Raw genomic sequence first — 13,275 nt, 5'->3', positions numbered from 1 at the left:
GTGCATATAACTTAGTTGATAACAATGAAAAACCATCACCAAATTACAGTCAAAAATATAAATATAAGCATAGTCAGTGACTTTTAGGCTTACGTACAACAGGGTTAAATACACATATGTACTAAGCTGTAATTTAGTCAGTAATTAGAAAAACTGATAAATTATTATAGTGGACAAATGTTTGATATCTAACACATTTTAACATCAGATAGCAGTTTCATATAATGTGGGTAACAGTGCAGAACTTCAAAAGTGAGATAATGGAGAACACGAATGAATAGCAATATTACATACCAGATCATTGAATATTTAGATCATGAAATGTTAAAGCAGAAGGTTGTGCATGAGGGTACAAAGAAAATGTGCAGTGGAAAATATGCTCTGGTGTTGAATTCCCTAATGAATTAGCACGGTTCAGCTGTTTGGTGCTGCCTGAATATAGGTAGAGTGGCTGCATGTCAAAACCAAACTAAAAGTGATCTACATATTCACACTAACCAAGGCAGGTCCAAGGAGAAGGATCTGCAGATTTACACCCGCAGTTTCACTCCAGTGGTTTCAGGCCAGTGGAACGCATGTGCAGTTGGACATGCCATGTGAGCGTTCCCATTCATATTTCAACCAGTTGCCGGTCTCCCCATTTGTGACGTCTTTGATGTAATCAGTGACTGTTCGTGCTGGTTGTATGTGCCGCTATGAACATTACCATTCAGGAAGGGAGATCGTTACCAATATATGAATCAACCCCTGGTAACCGGTTAAACCATAAGCCAAAACACAATACAAAAATGTCAGAAACCAAGAGACACACAATGGTTTCTATGTTTTTTTTCAGCAGGGATACATTCAAACATTGGTTTATTTAAGCCAAAAGCTTAATATTATGCTCAGTTTAGGCTGCTTAAGGTAAAATTTTATTCCTGCGCATGTAATGTAAGTGTACACATAAAGCCCCCGTATTAAGGGTAAGTTAATTGAGCTATATGTCTACATAACCCATTAGCTTACCCAGTCTAAATAAGTTGCAGTTTGGGCAATATTTACCTTGTACCTTATCTTTATATGCATTCAAACCAAAGTCTGTTTTAGCCTGAAACTTAAAATACAACATTAGCCCAACACAAATGCATCACAAATTTATTGGAAACCCACACAAAACAACTGAAATATTGATTAGCCTAATTAAAAATAAAAACAAGCGTGGGCGCATGCACTAAATGCCATTGGCTTTGAACCTGCTGGAGTGAAGCTACTGGCATAAAACTGTGGCTCTGCAGCTCTGCAAACAGATATTATTGGGGGTCTGAAAGCAACTCCCAGCTGAAATGGAGATTCTGATTGGCTCTGCCACTCAGGTTTACCCTGCCTGTTCATGCTGATCAGCGCTTCATTTTTTTTCATGCACAAACTGAACTCAAAAAGTAGTGGGGCATCGGCACAGTTCTTTGAAAAGTGGTAGGGGCGAATGCCCGCTCTCCACTGTGGTTCCGATGACCCTGTCTAGGATACACCTTAAAAAGCAAAGTTTTCTTTGAATATGACATTTTCATTTTGGAATGCTTGAAATTGACAGTTTCTAATTTTAGATGGCATGCAGTGATGTGGTATAGTAAAATATGCAACTAGTAATTCTGTCTCTAACTTTAAAAATCATTTTGTCTTAATAATGTTGCATTTAATTAATAAATTTGTACCCTTTTCACTTTGACCCTCTCACAGTTGCTCCTTCACTTTGATGCAAAATCAGACACCCATGTCGAACTGTATACTGTGTGTTTGTACTAAGACTTCATCCTTTCCAACCCTCTGTGTGTGAGAGCAGATCAGCTGGATGGTGTTCAGATGCTGTAAGACAGAAGATGAGAGAATCATCAGACATGAACGCATTCTTGTCACAGTCAGACATCAGACTCCACACAAGAACAAAAGAAGTGGAATACATTTCACAAACAGTTGTAACAGAACAGGATTCACTGAACATTCCCAGACAAAAGCTGTTCTAGGCATGTGTATTCAATCATATTCACCTCTAGATATTACATGAAAACATCTCTCTCTTCCTCTCTATCTCCGTGTGCATGTGTGTGTTTGTGTGTGAGTGATGTGTGTATGTGTGAGTATGCATGTGTGTGTGTGTGTGTGTGTGTGTGTGTGTGTTTGTGTAGATACAGCAAGTCAGCAACTCACTCTAATTCATCCAGTTTACAGTGTGGATCCTTCAGTAGGTCAGAGAGCAGCTTCACTCCTGACTCTCCTGGATTATTACAGTTTAGATTAAATTTTCTCAGGTGGGAGGAGGGGTTTGATTTTAGAGCTGAAGCCAGAGCAGTACAGCCCTCAACTGTAATTTTACATTTACACAGCCTGCAAAGAAAAGGAGAAAACACCTTACAGATTCACACTTACATTTCAATACACACACATACACATGCAGGGATAAGTGAGTCTTACCCCAGTATTTCCAGTTTACAGTGTGGATTCTTCAGTCCAGCACACAGCAGCTTCACTCCTGAATCCAGCAGTTCATTGTTATTCAGGTCGAGTTCTCTTAGATTTGAAGAGCTGAGAGCTGATGACAGAGCTGCACAACTGTTCTCTGTGATATTACAACCACGTAGCCTGGGTGAAAAAATATAATTTATCAGAGCCCTGCCATTTGTTTATACTCTGCATTTAAAAGATGCTTATTTAGGTACTTAGGTACTACCAAGTAAAGAAATGCTAAAGTCATGGGAAGAGACAACACCTGATTGAAAAGATTCTATGAAATGTAAGAATATAGAATGGCAGGTTGAAAGATATTGACCTGTATTTTAGCCAGCTGAATTAAGTCAGTCAAACCTATTCTTATACATTCAGAAGAAACGGATTTCATCTCCAGCTCACATCTACCAGATAGCATATGTCCACAGCTTAATAACATGATAATGTCACATGCCAAGTCTAAACCTGCAGTGTGTATACTAAAAAACCCTTTCTTCACTGTGTCTTGGCCTTTCCTTTTTAAAGCCTTGTAAAAATATTGATTCCAATTGAAAATATTGAATCCAAAATTATCAAAATGCATATATTTTTTATATTCTGTCCCCACAAGGATGAATGTCTGTGACAGTCATTTAAGCTATAAAGAGGAAGAAGCCAGAGATGCCCTATTTTCCTGCTGCTAATAAGCCCCTTGCAAATTTAATAATGAGAAAATAAAGGTATTAATGGCAGGGAAGGAATATATCTGGACAAACTCAACAAATTATGGTACCATGTCCAACAAAATTACAAAAAAATAAATAAATAAATAAACAACAGAGAGTGCTGCTGGTAGGGTAATAAACATTTAATATTGAAGCTGCTCTCTGGCCAGGGGTTCAAACTCTAGAGAAAAAAATGTAAAACCATGGCACTTTTCATTTAATAAACGCCTTTATAATATATTGCTATGGACAAACAAAATATATAGTATCACTTTAATTGAACTGTCCATCTTTGACAATAAGTTGATTGATAGTGTATAGTTAATTTATTGTTAAAGACCAAATAAAGTGGTAACAAAATTTTTGTTGTTGAGAAATTGTCTCATATCATAGACATGATTTCTCAACAACTTGACATGATGTGTCAATATGACTTTTCTACGGCAAAAATGTTGTGTCCTGGTCTGAGAGTGCAAAAGTCAAAAATGGCAGAATGCAACATATAGCTGTTATTTTTGTTAGGTAATTAATCTTCTTTTTCAGGACAAAACTATTCTAAACTTAATATTATCATGCTAATAAAATTACTGACTTTGACATATATGGATAAAGACCTACAGGATACAATATAAAATATTAGCAAGTTGTTAGCAGTTGTTGTAGAAATTTATCATTTTTCATAAACTGGGATTTTTATCTGCAAGCACAGGCAAACAATCAATATTCAATATTTCAAATTCATGATCACTAATGAGGCAAAATGTTCACGTGTGTATGATCACATACATAAACAGTGAGATTTATGATTGCTCTCCAATGTATGTGCTTCGACAATGAAAATGTGATGATCTTACTTCAGTGTCTCCAGTTTACAGTGTGGATTCTGCAGTCCAGCTGAAAGCAGCTTCACCCCTGAATCCTGCAGCAGTTTATTGTTACTCAGGTTCAGTTCTCTCAAACCTGAGAAGCTGAGAACTGATAACAGAGCTGCACATCTTTTCTCTGTGAGATTACAGTTACACATGCTGGGAGAGAAATGATGATACATCAAAACACTGAGATCACTGCCCCCCCACACACAGATCTAAATACAAACCTCAGTTTCCGAACAATTGAAATAGGCACAAAAAAGGATGAAACAAAAAAACACTCCTTTGTGAACAAAGCCAAAACAAAGACAAGATTTTTCATGCTTCAGTTTCATAAAATCAAATTTGTTATTTTTTTTAATTTGCCCCATCCTGATTATCCCAAAAATAATTGAGACAGGGTAACTTAAGACTAGGAACATTGTGAATTGTTCAAATCATACCTCTGTGATGGATATCACCACATTGGCTCAGGAATTATTTGCCAAATGATTGTCAGTGAACACTGTTCATTCAGGTTTTTACCAGCATAAGATTGAAAAGATATCTATACTTATTTCAACATAAGAACCCACATTTTGAATGTTTTTCACCAGTATTGCTGATCTTCCATTGAAAAAGGACAAAACATGAAAATGAAAGCCCTTTACTGTTGTGCAGCTGAAGACTTGTATAATAAGAAAATGGCACACAATTAACTGGTGGATCTATATATTCAGTAAGTAAAGTTTATCAAGTAAGCTAGGTGGCAACTGGTGACAGCTTAGAGTGGCCATTTAGAAAGCATTATATCCTAAAAATGTTGCTGTAGTCACATTTGCAACTGTGTGTGTGTGTGTGTTTGTGTATAAATTGTCAGACACTCACTTTAGTTTTTCTAATTTACAACGTGGATCCTCCAGTAGACTAACGAGAACACTCATTCCTGACTGTCCTGGTTTATTAGAGTTTAAGTTCAGCTCTCTCAGGTGAGAGGGGTTTGATTTAAGCGCTGAAGCCAGAGCAGCATATCCCTTCTTTGAAATTCTGCAGCATTCCAATCTGCAGAGAGAAACAGAAACCTCCACACACTTAGGGTGCATTCAGATTTGGCAGTTTTTGGTTTGATTAAAATTAATCCTGGTGCAACTGCTCTGTTAGTGTGTTTTGTTAGAACAAGCAAGAACACTGCCATGTGAATCCTGGTATGGACCAAATAAGTGGACCGAGACCTCCTGAGCAGTTTTTGTATGCTTTCAAACAAACTCTGATGTGATTCACAATGTATGAACACAAGACAGGAACCACCATTTACTCTCCGCATAACATTTTTGTACATAGAATTTCTGATGCTCTTTTGTGCATACATGTGTCATATCATCTCTTCATAAGCTCAGTAATTATAGAACAGTTTAACAGGGCTTGGGCATGTTTAAAGTCATGAAACCTTATGAAACATATTTGACTGCACACATCAATTATATCAATTGTAAATGTAAAACTGTGCCAAGATCTCTCCATTTTGTAAAAGCAGTAAGCCCCTCAGGGCTGGGTGTTAGAGATTTCACCCTGCTTCACGTTGTGCAAAACCACTGTAATCCAGGGTCTTGTGTGGTTTATTGCAGTACAGTATCATTAGATAAATAAAACAATACATAAATACATGCAACAGGACCAGATAGAACAGAGAACAGCATGATTTAGAAAATTTTGTGGACATAATCACAGTTATTGTTCATCAGAAAAAACTGCCCAATCAGTTGTGATTTTTACCTGCATAACTTGTTTACATCTTCTGGTTCGATGTTAAACATGTCAGTGTGAATACCTAACAAACCAGAACTAAAATACACACACACACACACACACACACACACACACACACAAAGTGATGTCTTACTTCAGTATCTCCAGTTTACAGTGTGGATTCTTCAGTCCAGCAGAGAGAAGCTCCACTCCTGAATCCTGCAGTTTGTTGTTACTCAGGTCCAGTTTTCTCAGACTTGAGTTTGAGCTGAGAGCTGAGGAAAGAGCTGCACAGCTTTTCTCTGTGAGATTACACCTACACAGTCTGTAAGAGAAATAATGATACCTCAGAACTTCAACACCCTCACCCCCCACAAACACAGGACTGTATAAAGGACAAAGTTTTAAATATTAAACCATTTTACAACTTGACTTTTGAGTGTACGATGAAATGTGAGACAAAGACAATGAGTAAACATTTATGTGTGTGTGTGTGTGTGTGTGTGTGTCTGTGTGTGTGTGTGTGTGTGTGTGTGTGAAGGATAGAGAGAGAGAGAAAGAAAGATTTGGTGAAAATGTGCTTCTGTGTGACCATCATCCACAGTGATAAAATGATGATCTTACTCCAGTATTTCCAGTTTACAGTGTGGATTCTCCAGCCCAGCTAAGATCAGCTCCACTCCTGAATCCTGCAGTTTGTTGTTACTCAGGTCCAGTTCTCTCAGACATGAGGAGTTTGCACTGAGAACTGAGGACAGAGCTGCACAGCTTTTCTCTGTGAGGCTACAGTCAAAAAGACTGGAAGAGAAATGATGATACATCAGAACACTATAGGGCAATATGAAAGTATGGGCTATTCAGAAATGTCATTATTTGACATGTAAATGCCAATAGAAAATTGATATCTTGAAATTGGCTAATCTTTATCAAAAGTTTACCTAGCATCTGCACATATTTATAATTTTTTGCTTATTGAGATCGTGAAAACATGTGGCACCTCAGATACCTTTCAGAAATTGTTATTTTGGAGTGTCTGTGATCTTAAGTGCAAGCATTTTGCTGGTGATTCATTCTAATGGTTATTATGAGTAAAATTAAACAATTAGCATAATGTGATCATGTTTTTATAGATTTTCCATCTTCTTGGATTCATGCTCAGTGCTAAAACTCTGATACACAAAATCAAAGTAAACTGAAAGACAGAGCTAAATATTATTAATTTTATAATCATATTTACTGTTATTTATATGTTAAAATGTATTTTAGCCTGTTTCTGTAATTTTGAGGGAAAAGGGGAAGGTGCACTCAGTGTAGTGAATGGGACACTACATTTTCTTGTTTTTCTGCCTTCCCCACCACACCCCCACTCTCTCACCTTAGCAGCATGTACACACCACATGGCTAACCTTTAGTTTTATAAGTGTGACTGCATTCTGAGTAATTTTTACATGTATTTAGCTGTAAGTTTTTTTGATTCTCAGCACTAAACTCTGAGTGAATCAGAGGACTGTTTCAGACATGAGGGAAACACATTGCTGTGGAGATTTAAATTGAGAAATGCAGGATCTGAACAGTGGTTTTCTGAACTGGATTACTGACTGGATTACTTGCTCAAATCTCCACAGAATCACTTTGGACACACAGGGTAAGTCCTGATGGTCAACGGTCAACTGATGGATAGTCATAGGTGGATGAAATCACTCTAGATGTTGAGGACAGAGTCTGATTAGTGATCTGATGTATGAATTACTGAGTTTTTTACTTTCTGTACTTTGCACCTTTTCTTTTTTAAGTATTTAGATTTTTGATTGTTTGCCAAGGGTTTTTGCACTATGGTCACCAAAATTGTAGAGTTTGCCCTGGTCCTCACTCTACTTTTTTTGTACAAGGAGGAGATGTTATAGAGTTGTTCTTCCCTCAGTCGTCTGGGGAAATGTAAGATCTCTTACCAGTAAGATGGACAAGCTGACAGTGCTGACCCGATATCAGAGGGAGTACCATGAGTGTAACATTATGCTGTTCACAGAGTCATGGCTAACTATGCTAACTCTGCACACAGTCATCACTTTGGATGGCTTCCAGCTCATATGGGCAGACAGGACATTGGAGAGTGAAAGAGCTGGCAGTATTTGTGAATGATAGATGGCATAACTCTAAACCCATCACTATTAAGGAGCAAATCTGCTGAAAGGACACTGAACTGTTTGCCATTAGCAGGAATTCATACACATTATCGTGATAAGTGAATACATCCCTCCTTTGCTGTTTTTCCATCCTCCACTCTGACAAACTTCAATCAGTATGTAATCTGCCCCACAAGAGAAAATAGAATATACCCCTTTTTACTTCATTTAACCTCTAAAACTTAGTGGTGGGTTACTGTCTGGTTGCTAGTCCTTTGGTTAGGTCACTGCTGTGATGGTTGGATCAAACAGTTGTATCTGGGAGAATTCCATCCTGCTGGCATATGGACGTTTAAAGAGGCTCAGCTCTTGGAAGGATTACAAAGGCTAAGGGTGAGTTTAGGTAGTTTTGGTTGATTAATTAGGTTGTAGGAGAAGCTATATTTGTACCCCTAAAAGTTGTATTTTGCTCACAGTTACATTTCTGTTGAGTTTATTATGACTTCTGGCATCAAACAGCTTATTCAGATTACATCTGAGAACTAAGACATTAGCCAGCTCTGCCTTGCTCTCCCACAAAGGAATGACAGAGAAAATCTTGACTTCAGTTTTAAAATAAGGAATTTCAGTCTAGTTATTCTTGAGGTTTAGCCAGATTATTTTGGTCCTAATTAGCTGTCTCAAACCCTTTAGCTCTTTGCAGCTGAGGTCAGTGTAAAGTTGTGGCTCAATGGGTTAGGTTCTTGATGCCCCAAAAAGAAAACAAAAAGCTTTGAGATGTTTGATGATGCTTTCATTTTTAAAAGATAAATGTGTTTTAACTAAAACAAGTATACTAAATAATACTAACAAACATACTATACTATATTCTACTATACTAACAAACAAGTTTACTAAGAAATAAACTGCTTCTACTGAGTTGGGCTGATCATCAGCTCTGGAGGGGGGCAGCTGATGCACAGTTTGCTTAAAGAAAGATGGTCACTGGAAAAATGAGTATCCTGTTTAAAAAGTAAAAAGTGAGGATTCCACTTTTAGAACTGAAGAATTAAACAAGCCCTGTGAAACCTGTTAGTTTGGCAGTGGCAGCACCTGCGCCCACAATGAGTGAGTTGGAACCCTTGATAAGATGGTTCTCCATCTTTGGTGATGCCTTTAATTCCACTTAATCATGTTGATTTTGTGTAATAGAGTATACAGGTTTCTCCTGAGCTATTTATGGCTTGTACTGTCTGCATCTGTGTTTTTATCTTCATTTGGGAAGCCAGAAAATAAAGCACTGGAAATTCTCTCTTCACTATCTATTTCATGCAGTGAAAGGAGCAGCATATGGACTTAACAGAGTGAAATGTTTGCTAGACTTTTCCCTGCTGATGTTATGTTGTTAAGGTGTTTCCATCAGGGTATTATTTGGAAGGTGAGATGTTGGTGAGAGAATGGAAATCACATGCTATCAATTTCATGGGAGACTGTATTGTCAAAATTGTAGTGCCATAAATGCCATAATCTTGTGTTACAGAACTTTCATGAAGTATTTGTTCATTGGAGTGTCAAAAAGACCTAAAATTTAATACTGAGGCTTTTTTTTTATTAAAAAGGAAATACCCGCTTATATCATGACAAACGTGCCAGCAGACCGGTAGGCCTTATCATCCATGTAGTATAAATCAACGTTAATTAAAACTAAACAGTGTAGTGCCACATTTATGACAAAAAATACTCACACAGCTTTTCTTGATGCTTTGACCACTGACAGCAACCGCAGAAGATATTCCTCTGATCTGCCATATTTACGTAGGTCAAACACATCAAGCTCTTTTTCTGAGTTCAGCAACACAAACACCAGAGCCGACCACTGGGCAGGAGAGAGAGAGAGTCCTCGGAGACTAAAATAATCTCTTCTGTTCAGGTATTTCTGGAGTTCCTGCACTAGAAAATTACTATTCAGTTCATTCAGACAGTGGAACAGATTGATGGATTTCTCTGGAGAGGGATTCTCCCCGATCTTCTCCTTGATGTACTGGGCTGTTTCCTCTGTGCTGTGAGAGCTGCTTCCTGTCAGTGTCAGTAGACCTCGTAAGAGAGTCTGATTGGACTCCAGTGAGAGGCCCAGAAGGAAGCGGAGGAAAAGATCCAGGTGTCCATTCTCACTCTGTAAGGCTTTGTCCACTGCAGACCTGAGGAAGTCTGACATTTTGGGCTTTCTAAAAATATCAGAGAGATCAGTGGTCAGCTGATTTGTTCCATCTCTGCTGATAAAGGAGAGAAATGCATATAAAGCAGCCAGAAACTCTTGAATGCTCAGATGCACAAAGCAGAACACCTTCCCCAGGTGCAGCCCAAACTCCTCTCTGAAGATCTGGGTACAAACTCCTGAGTACACTGACACTTCTCTGACATCAATGCCACACTCTCTCAGGTCTTCCTCATAGAAGATCAGATTACCTTTCTCCAGCTGTTGAAAAGCCAGTTTTCCCAGTGCCAGAATCATCTCTCTAGTCTGCTGAGGATCAGAGTCACATTTTCCATGGTACTTTTGGTCCTTGAGTTTGATCTGAAAGATCAGGAAGTGTGAGAACATTTGAGTCAGAGTCTTGGGGATCTCTCCACTCTCTGCTCCACCCAACACTCTCTCTAGAACAGTGGCTGCAATCCAGCAGAAGACTGGGATGTGGCACATGATGTAGAGGCTTCTTGAGGACTTCATGTGGGAGGTGATTTTATTGGCCAGGCTCTGGTCACTGATTCTCCTCCTGAAGTACTCCTCTTTCTGAGGGTCACTGAACCCTCGTATCTCTGTTACCAGGTCAACACACTCAGGAGGGATCTGGTTGGCTGCTACTGGTCGAGAGGTTATCCAGAGGAGAGCAGAGGGAAGCAGATTCCCCTTGATGAGGTTTGTCAGCAGCACATCCACTGAGGCTGAATGTGTTACATCCCAAAAGCTCTCATTGTTCTGGAAATCTAGAGGAAGTCGACACTCTTCCAAACCATCAAATATAAACATGACTTTGTAAGAAACAAAGTCTATTGATTGTAATGATTTTCTGTCTGGGAAAAAGCAATTCAGAAGTTTAATCAGACTGAAGTTTTTCTCCTTCATCAAGTTCAGCTCCCTAAAAGGAAGTGGAAATATGAAGTGGATGTCCTGGTTTGCTTTTCCTTCAGCCCAGTCCAGAATGAACTTCTGCACAGAGACTGTTTTTCCAATTCCAGCAACTCCTTTAGTCAGCACAGTTCTGATGGGTCTGTCTTTAAAGAGGTCATTGCATTTGATGGGTTTCTCCTGTGTTGCTGGTCTCCTGGATGCTGCCTCAATCTGTCTGACCTCATGTTCATCATTGACCTCTCCACTCCCTCCCTCTGTGATGTAGAGCTCTGTGTAGATCTCATTCAGAAGGGTTGATCCTCCATGATGTGAGATGCCTTCATTAATTCTCATATATTTCTCCATCAGGTTCATTTGTATTTTTTTCTGATGTGCAGGGATCAGCTCTAATAAAAAACAAAACAACAGGATGATAAATATTTTACAGTATGTTTAAGTACATGATGAAATCCAATGTTATTTGTATAAACTCAGTACGCTGCTTTTTTGTCTTTGCCTTCTTCCCTACCAGTTCAATCACACATTTGGAAAACTGAAATAGGAGGAATTTATACAGACAGAGTGGACCATTTTAACATGGAAGGCTTTTTATTGCCCTTATTTTGATCTGAGTATATTAATGTAATATTTTTAGAAATAACATTACCATACTAAGGTAATTTTGTATTATTTTATATTTGTTAAATTACAATTAAAATTACAATAAAAAAGTGATTACATGAGACATAAGTGATGAGTCAGAAGTGTTTTGCCAAAGACTCTAGGTTATTCAGATATGTCATCATTTGATAGGTAATTACACACAGCATTTTGATAACTCTATGAATCTGGGCAGTGCCTCCTTATTTTATTTTTTATTTTTTGCATGTAAAGACTAGGAACAAAAAGCTGTTAGTTCAGGTATCAATATTTTTTTTCTAAATTTAGAGTAGAGCAGGGGTTGCCATTTTCTGGCCCTGTTGATCTACCACCTTGCAAAGTTTAGCTCCAACTTTAATATATAGCACCTGATCCAGGTGATGAAGGCCTTCAGGGGCATCTGAATTTTACAGCCAAGTGCGTTGGATCTAAATTCAAGAAGACACCCCTAGACTAGAGTACATATGAGAAAATAAATGGAGAATAAATTTGATGGTGACAGTAGATTTGATAGTAATTTACTCTGACAATAAATCAGATGGTGGTTTATTTTGTCTCATTACAAAAAAAAAAGAAATAATTTATATAGGGCATTCATTTTTTTTGTTGATTGTCTGCCCTCTTGGATCCAAGTTGAGTGCTAAAACTTTGATAGCCAGCAAAGCAGGAATGTCTTACTCAATACCAAGATAAGTAACTTTGAAATTATATGTAAATTATCCTGTATTATTCACGTTGACTCTGCTAAAGCTATTGCAATGCACTTGCTTTTACCAAATGATTCCCTGCCATGCCTGCACTCTCAGACACAACATATACACACATACATCCTCACAGACACCATGTGCCGATCATGTGCTGGCACACACTTCTATGCCTCTCGGTTAAATCTACAGATCATAGTTCAGTAACAGATAAACTCACAATAGAATCAATGAGAATATTTCCACAGCTCTTACTGCTCTGTAGTGTGTTAGCGAGGTCTATCTGCTCCATGTTCCTCAGCATGTTCAGTGTGATCTTCAGCACCCCCTCTCTGGAACTGCTCTGATCCTCCTCATCCTCCACCTCTCTCTCAGAGCATGCTGGGTAATCTGCACTCAGCAGCTTCTTGAACCTCTTCAGCTCTTTCTTCACCAGAGAGATTATTTTGTGCTCCAAATCCTGATTAGCAATAAACAGTAAAAAGGAAATCCAATAAACTGGACGATAAGGTAAACAATGATTTTGAGACACATACTCACATTAGATAAACACATACCTTAAATATGGAATCCAAATTATGCCTGCTGGAGACTTTTGATTTTTCCTTTTGAACACTGTAGAGAACATGGCAGAGAACTTCATATTTATAAATGCTGATCAAACTAATAGAACAAATACCAGAACTTTAACACTTGCTTTTCTGTATTCTCTACTAAATTATTTTAGTAATATACAAATATACATAAATTAAAATTATTTGCTATAAAAGTGTTAATATTGTTTTCCAGTATTTATATATGCTACTTACTCTACTCAGTTCCAGGTATAAATCTCCACATTACTGTTATATACTCTACATTACGCTCAGTTCCAGGTATAAATCTCCACATTACTGTTATATACTCTACATTACACTC

The 13,275-nt window shown here is 38.0% G+C and overlaps 1 protein-coding gene across 1 annotated transcript in view; it reads right to left on the bottom strand.

The window, feature by feature from the left end:
- Positions 1 to 355: 355 nt before the first annotated feature.
- LOC118822949 (NACHT, LRR and PYD domains-containing protein 12-like) overlaps positions 356 to 13,275 on the bottom strand; it is a 27,588-nt gene continuing 14,668 nt past the window's right edge. The window contains exons 4-13 of the mRNA XM_036592274.1: positions 12,915 to 12,972; positions 12,613 to 12,817; positions 9,630 to 11,400; positions 6,407 to 6,580; positions 5,937 to 6,107; positions 4,925 to 5,098; positions 4,043 to 4,213; positions 2,452 to 2,619; positions 2,188 to 2,364; positions 356 to 1,845 (exon numbers count right to left, since the gene is read on the bottom strand). Of these exons, the coding sequence (XP_036448167.1) occupies positions 1,839 to 1,845; positions 2,188 to 2,364; positions 2,452 to 2,619; positions 4,043 to 4,213; positions 4,925 to 5,098; positions 5,937 to 6,107; positions 6,407 to 6,580; positions 9,630 to 11,400; positions 12,613 to 12,817; positions 12,915 to 12,972 (3,076 nt within the window). The 3' untranslated portion in view covers positions 356 to 1,838. The remainder of the gene's footprint in view (positions 1,846 to 2,187; positions 2,365 to 2,451; positions 2,620 to 4,042; positions 4,214 to 4,924; positions 5,099 to 5,936; positions 6,108 to 6,406; positions 6,581 to 9,629; positions 11,401 to 12,612; positions 12,818 to 12,914; positions 12,973 to 13,275) is intronic.

Source organism: Colossoma macropomum, unplaced genomic scaffold, assembly GCF_904425465.1.
Source record: "Colossoma macropomum unplaced genomic scaffold, Colossoma_macropomum, whole genome shotgun sequence".
In the NCBI taxonomy this organism is placed as follows: domain Eukaryota; kingdom Metazoa; phylum Chordata; class Actinopteri; order Characiformes; family Serrasalmidae; genus Colossoma; species Colossoma macropomum.
Note: the sequence above shows the minus strand (reverse complement) of the source record. Positions and strands in the feature narration are given on the sequence as shown.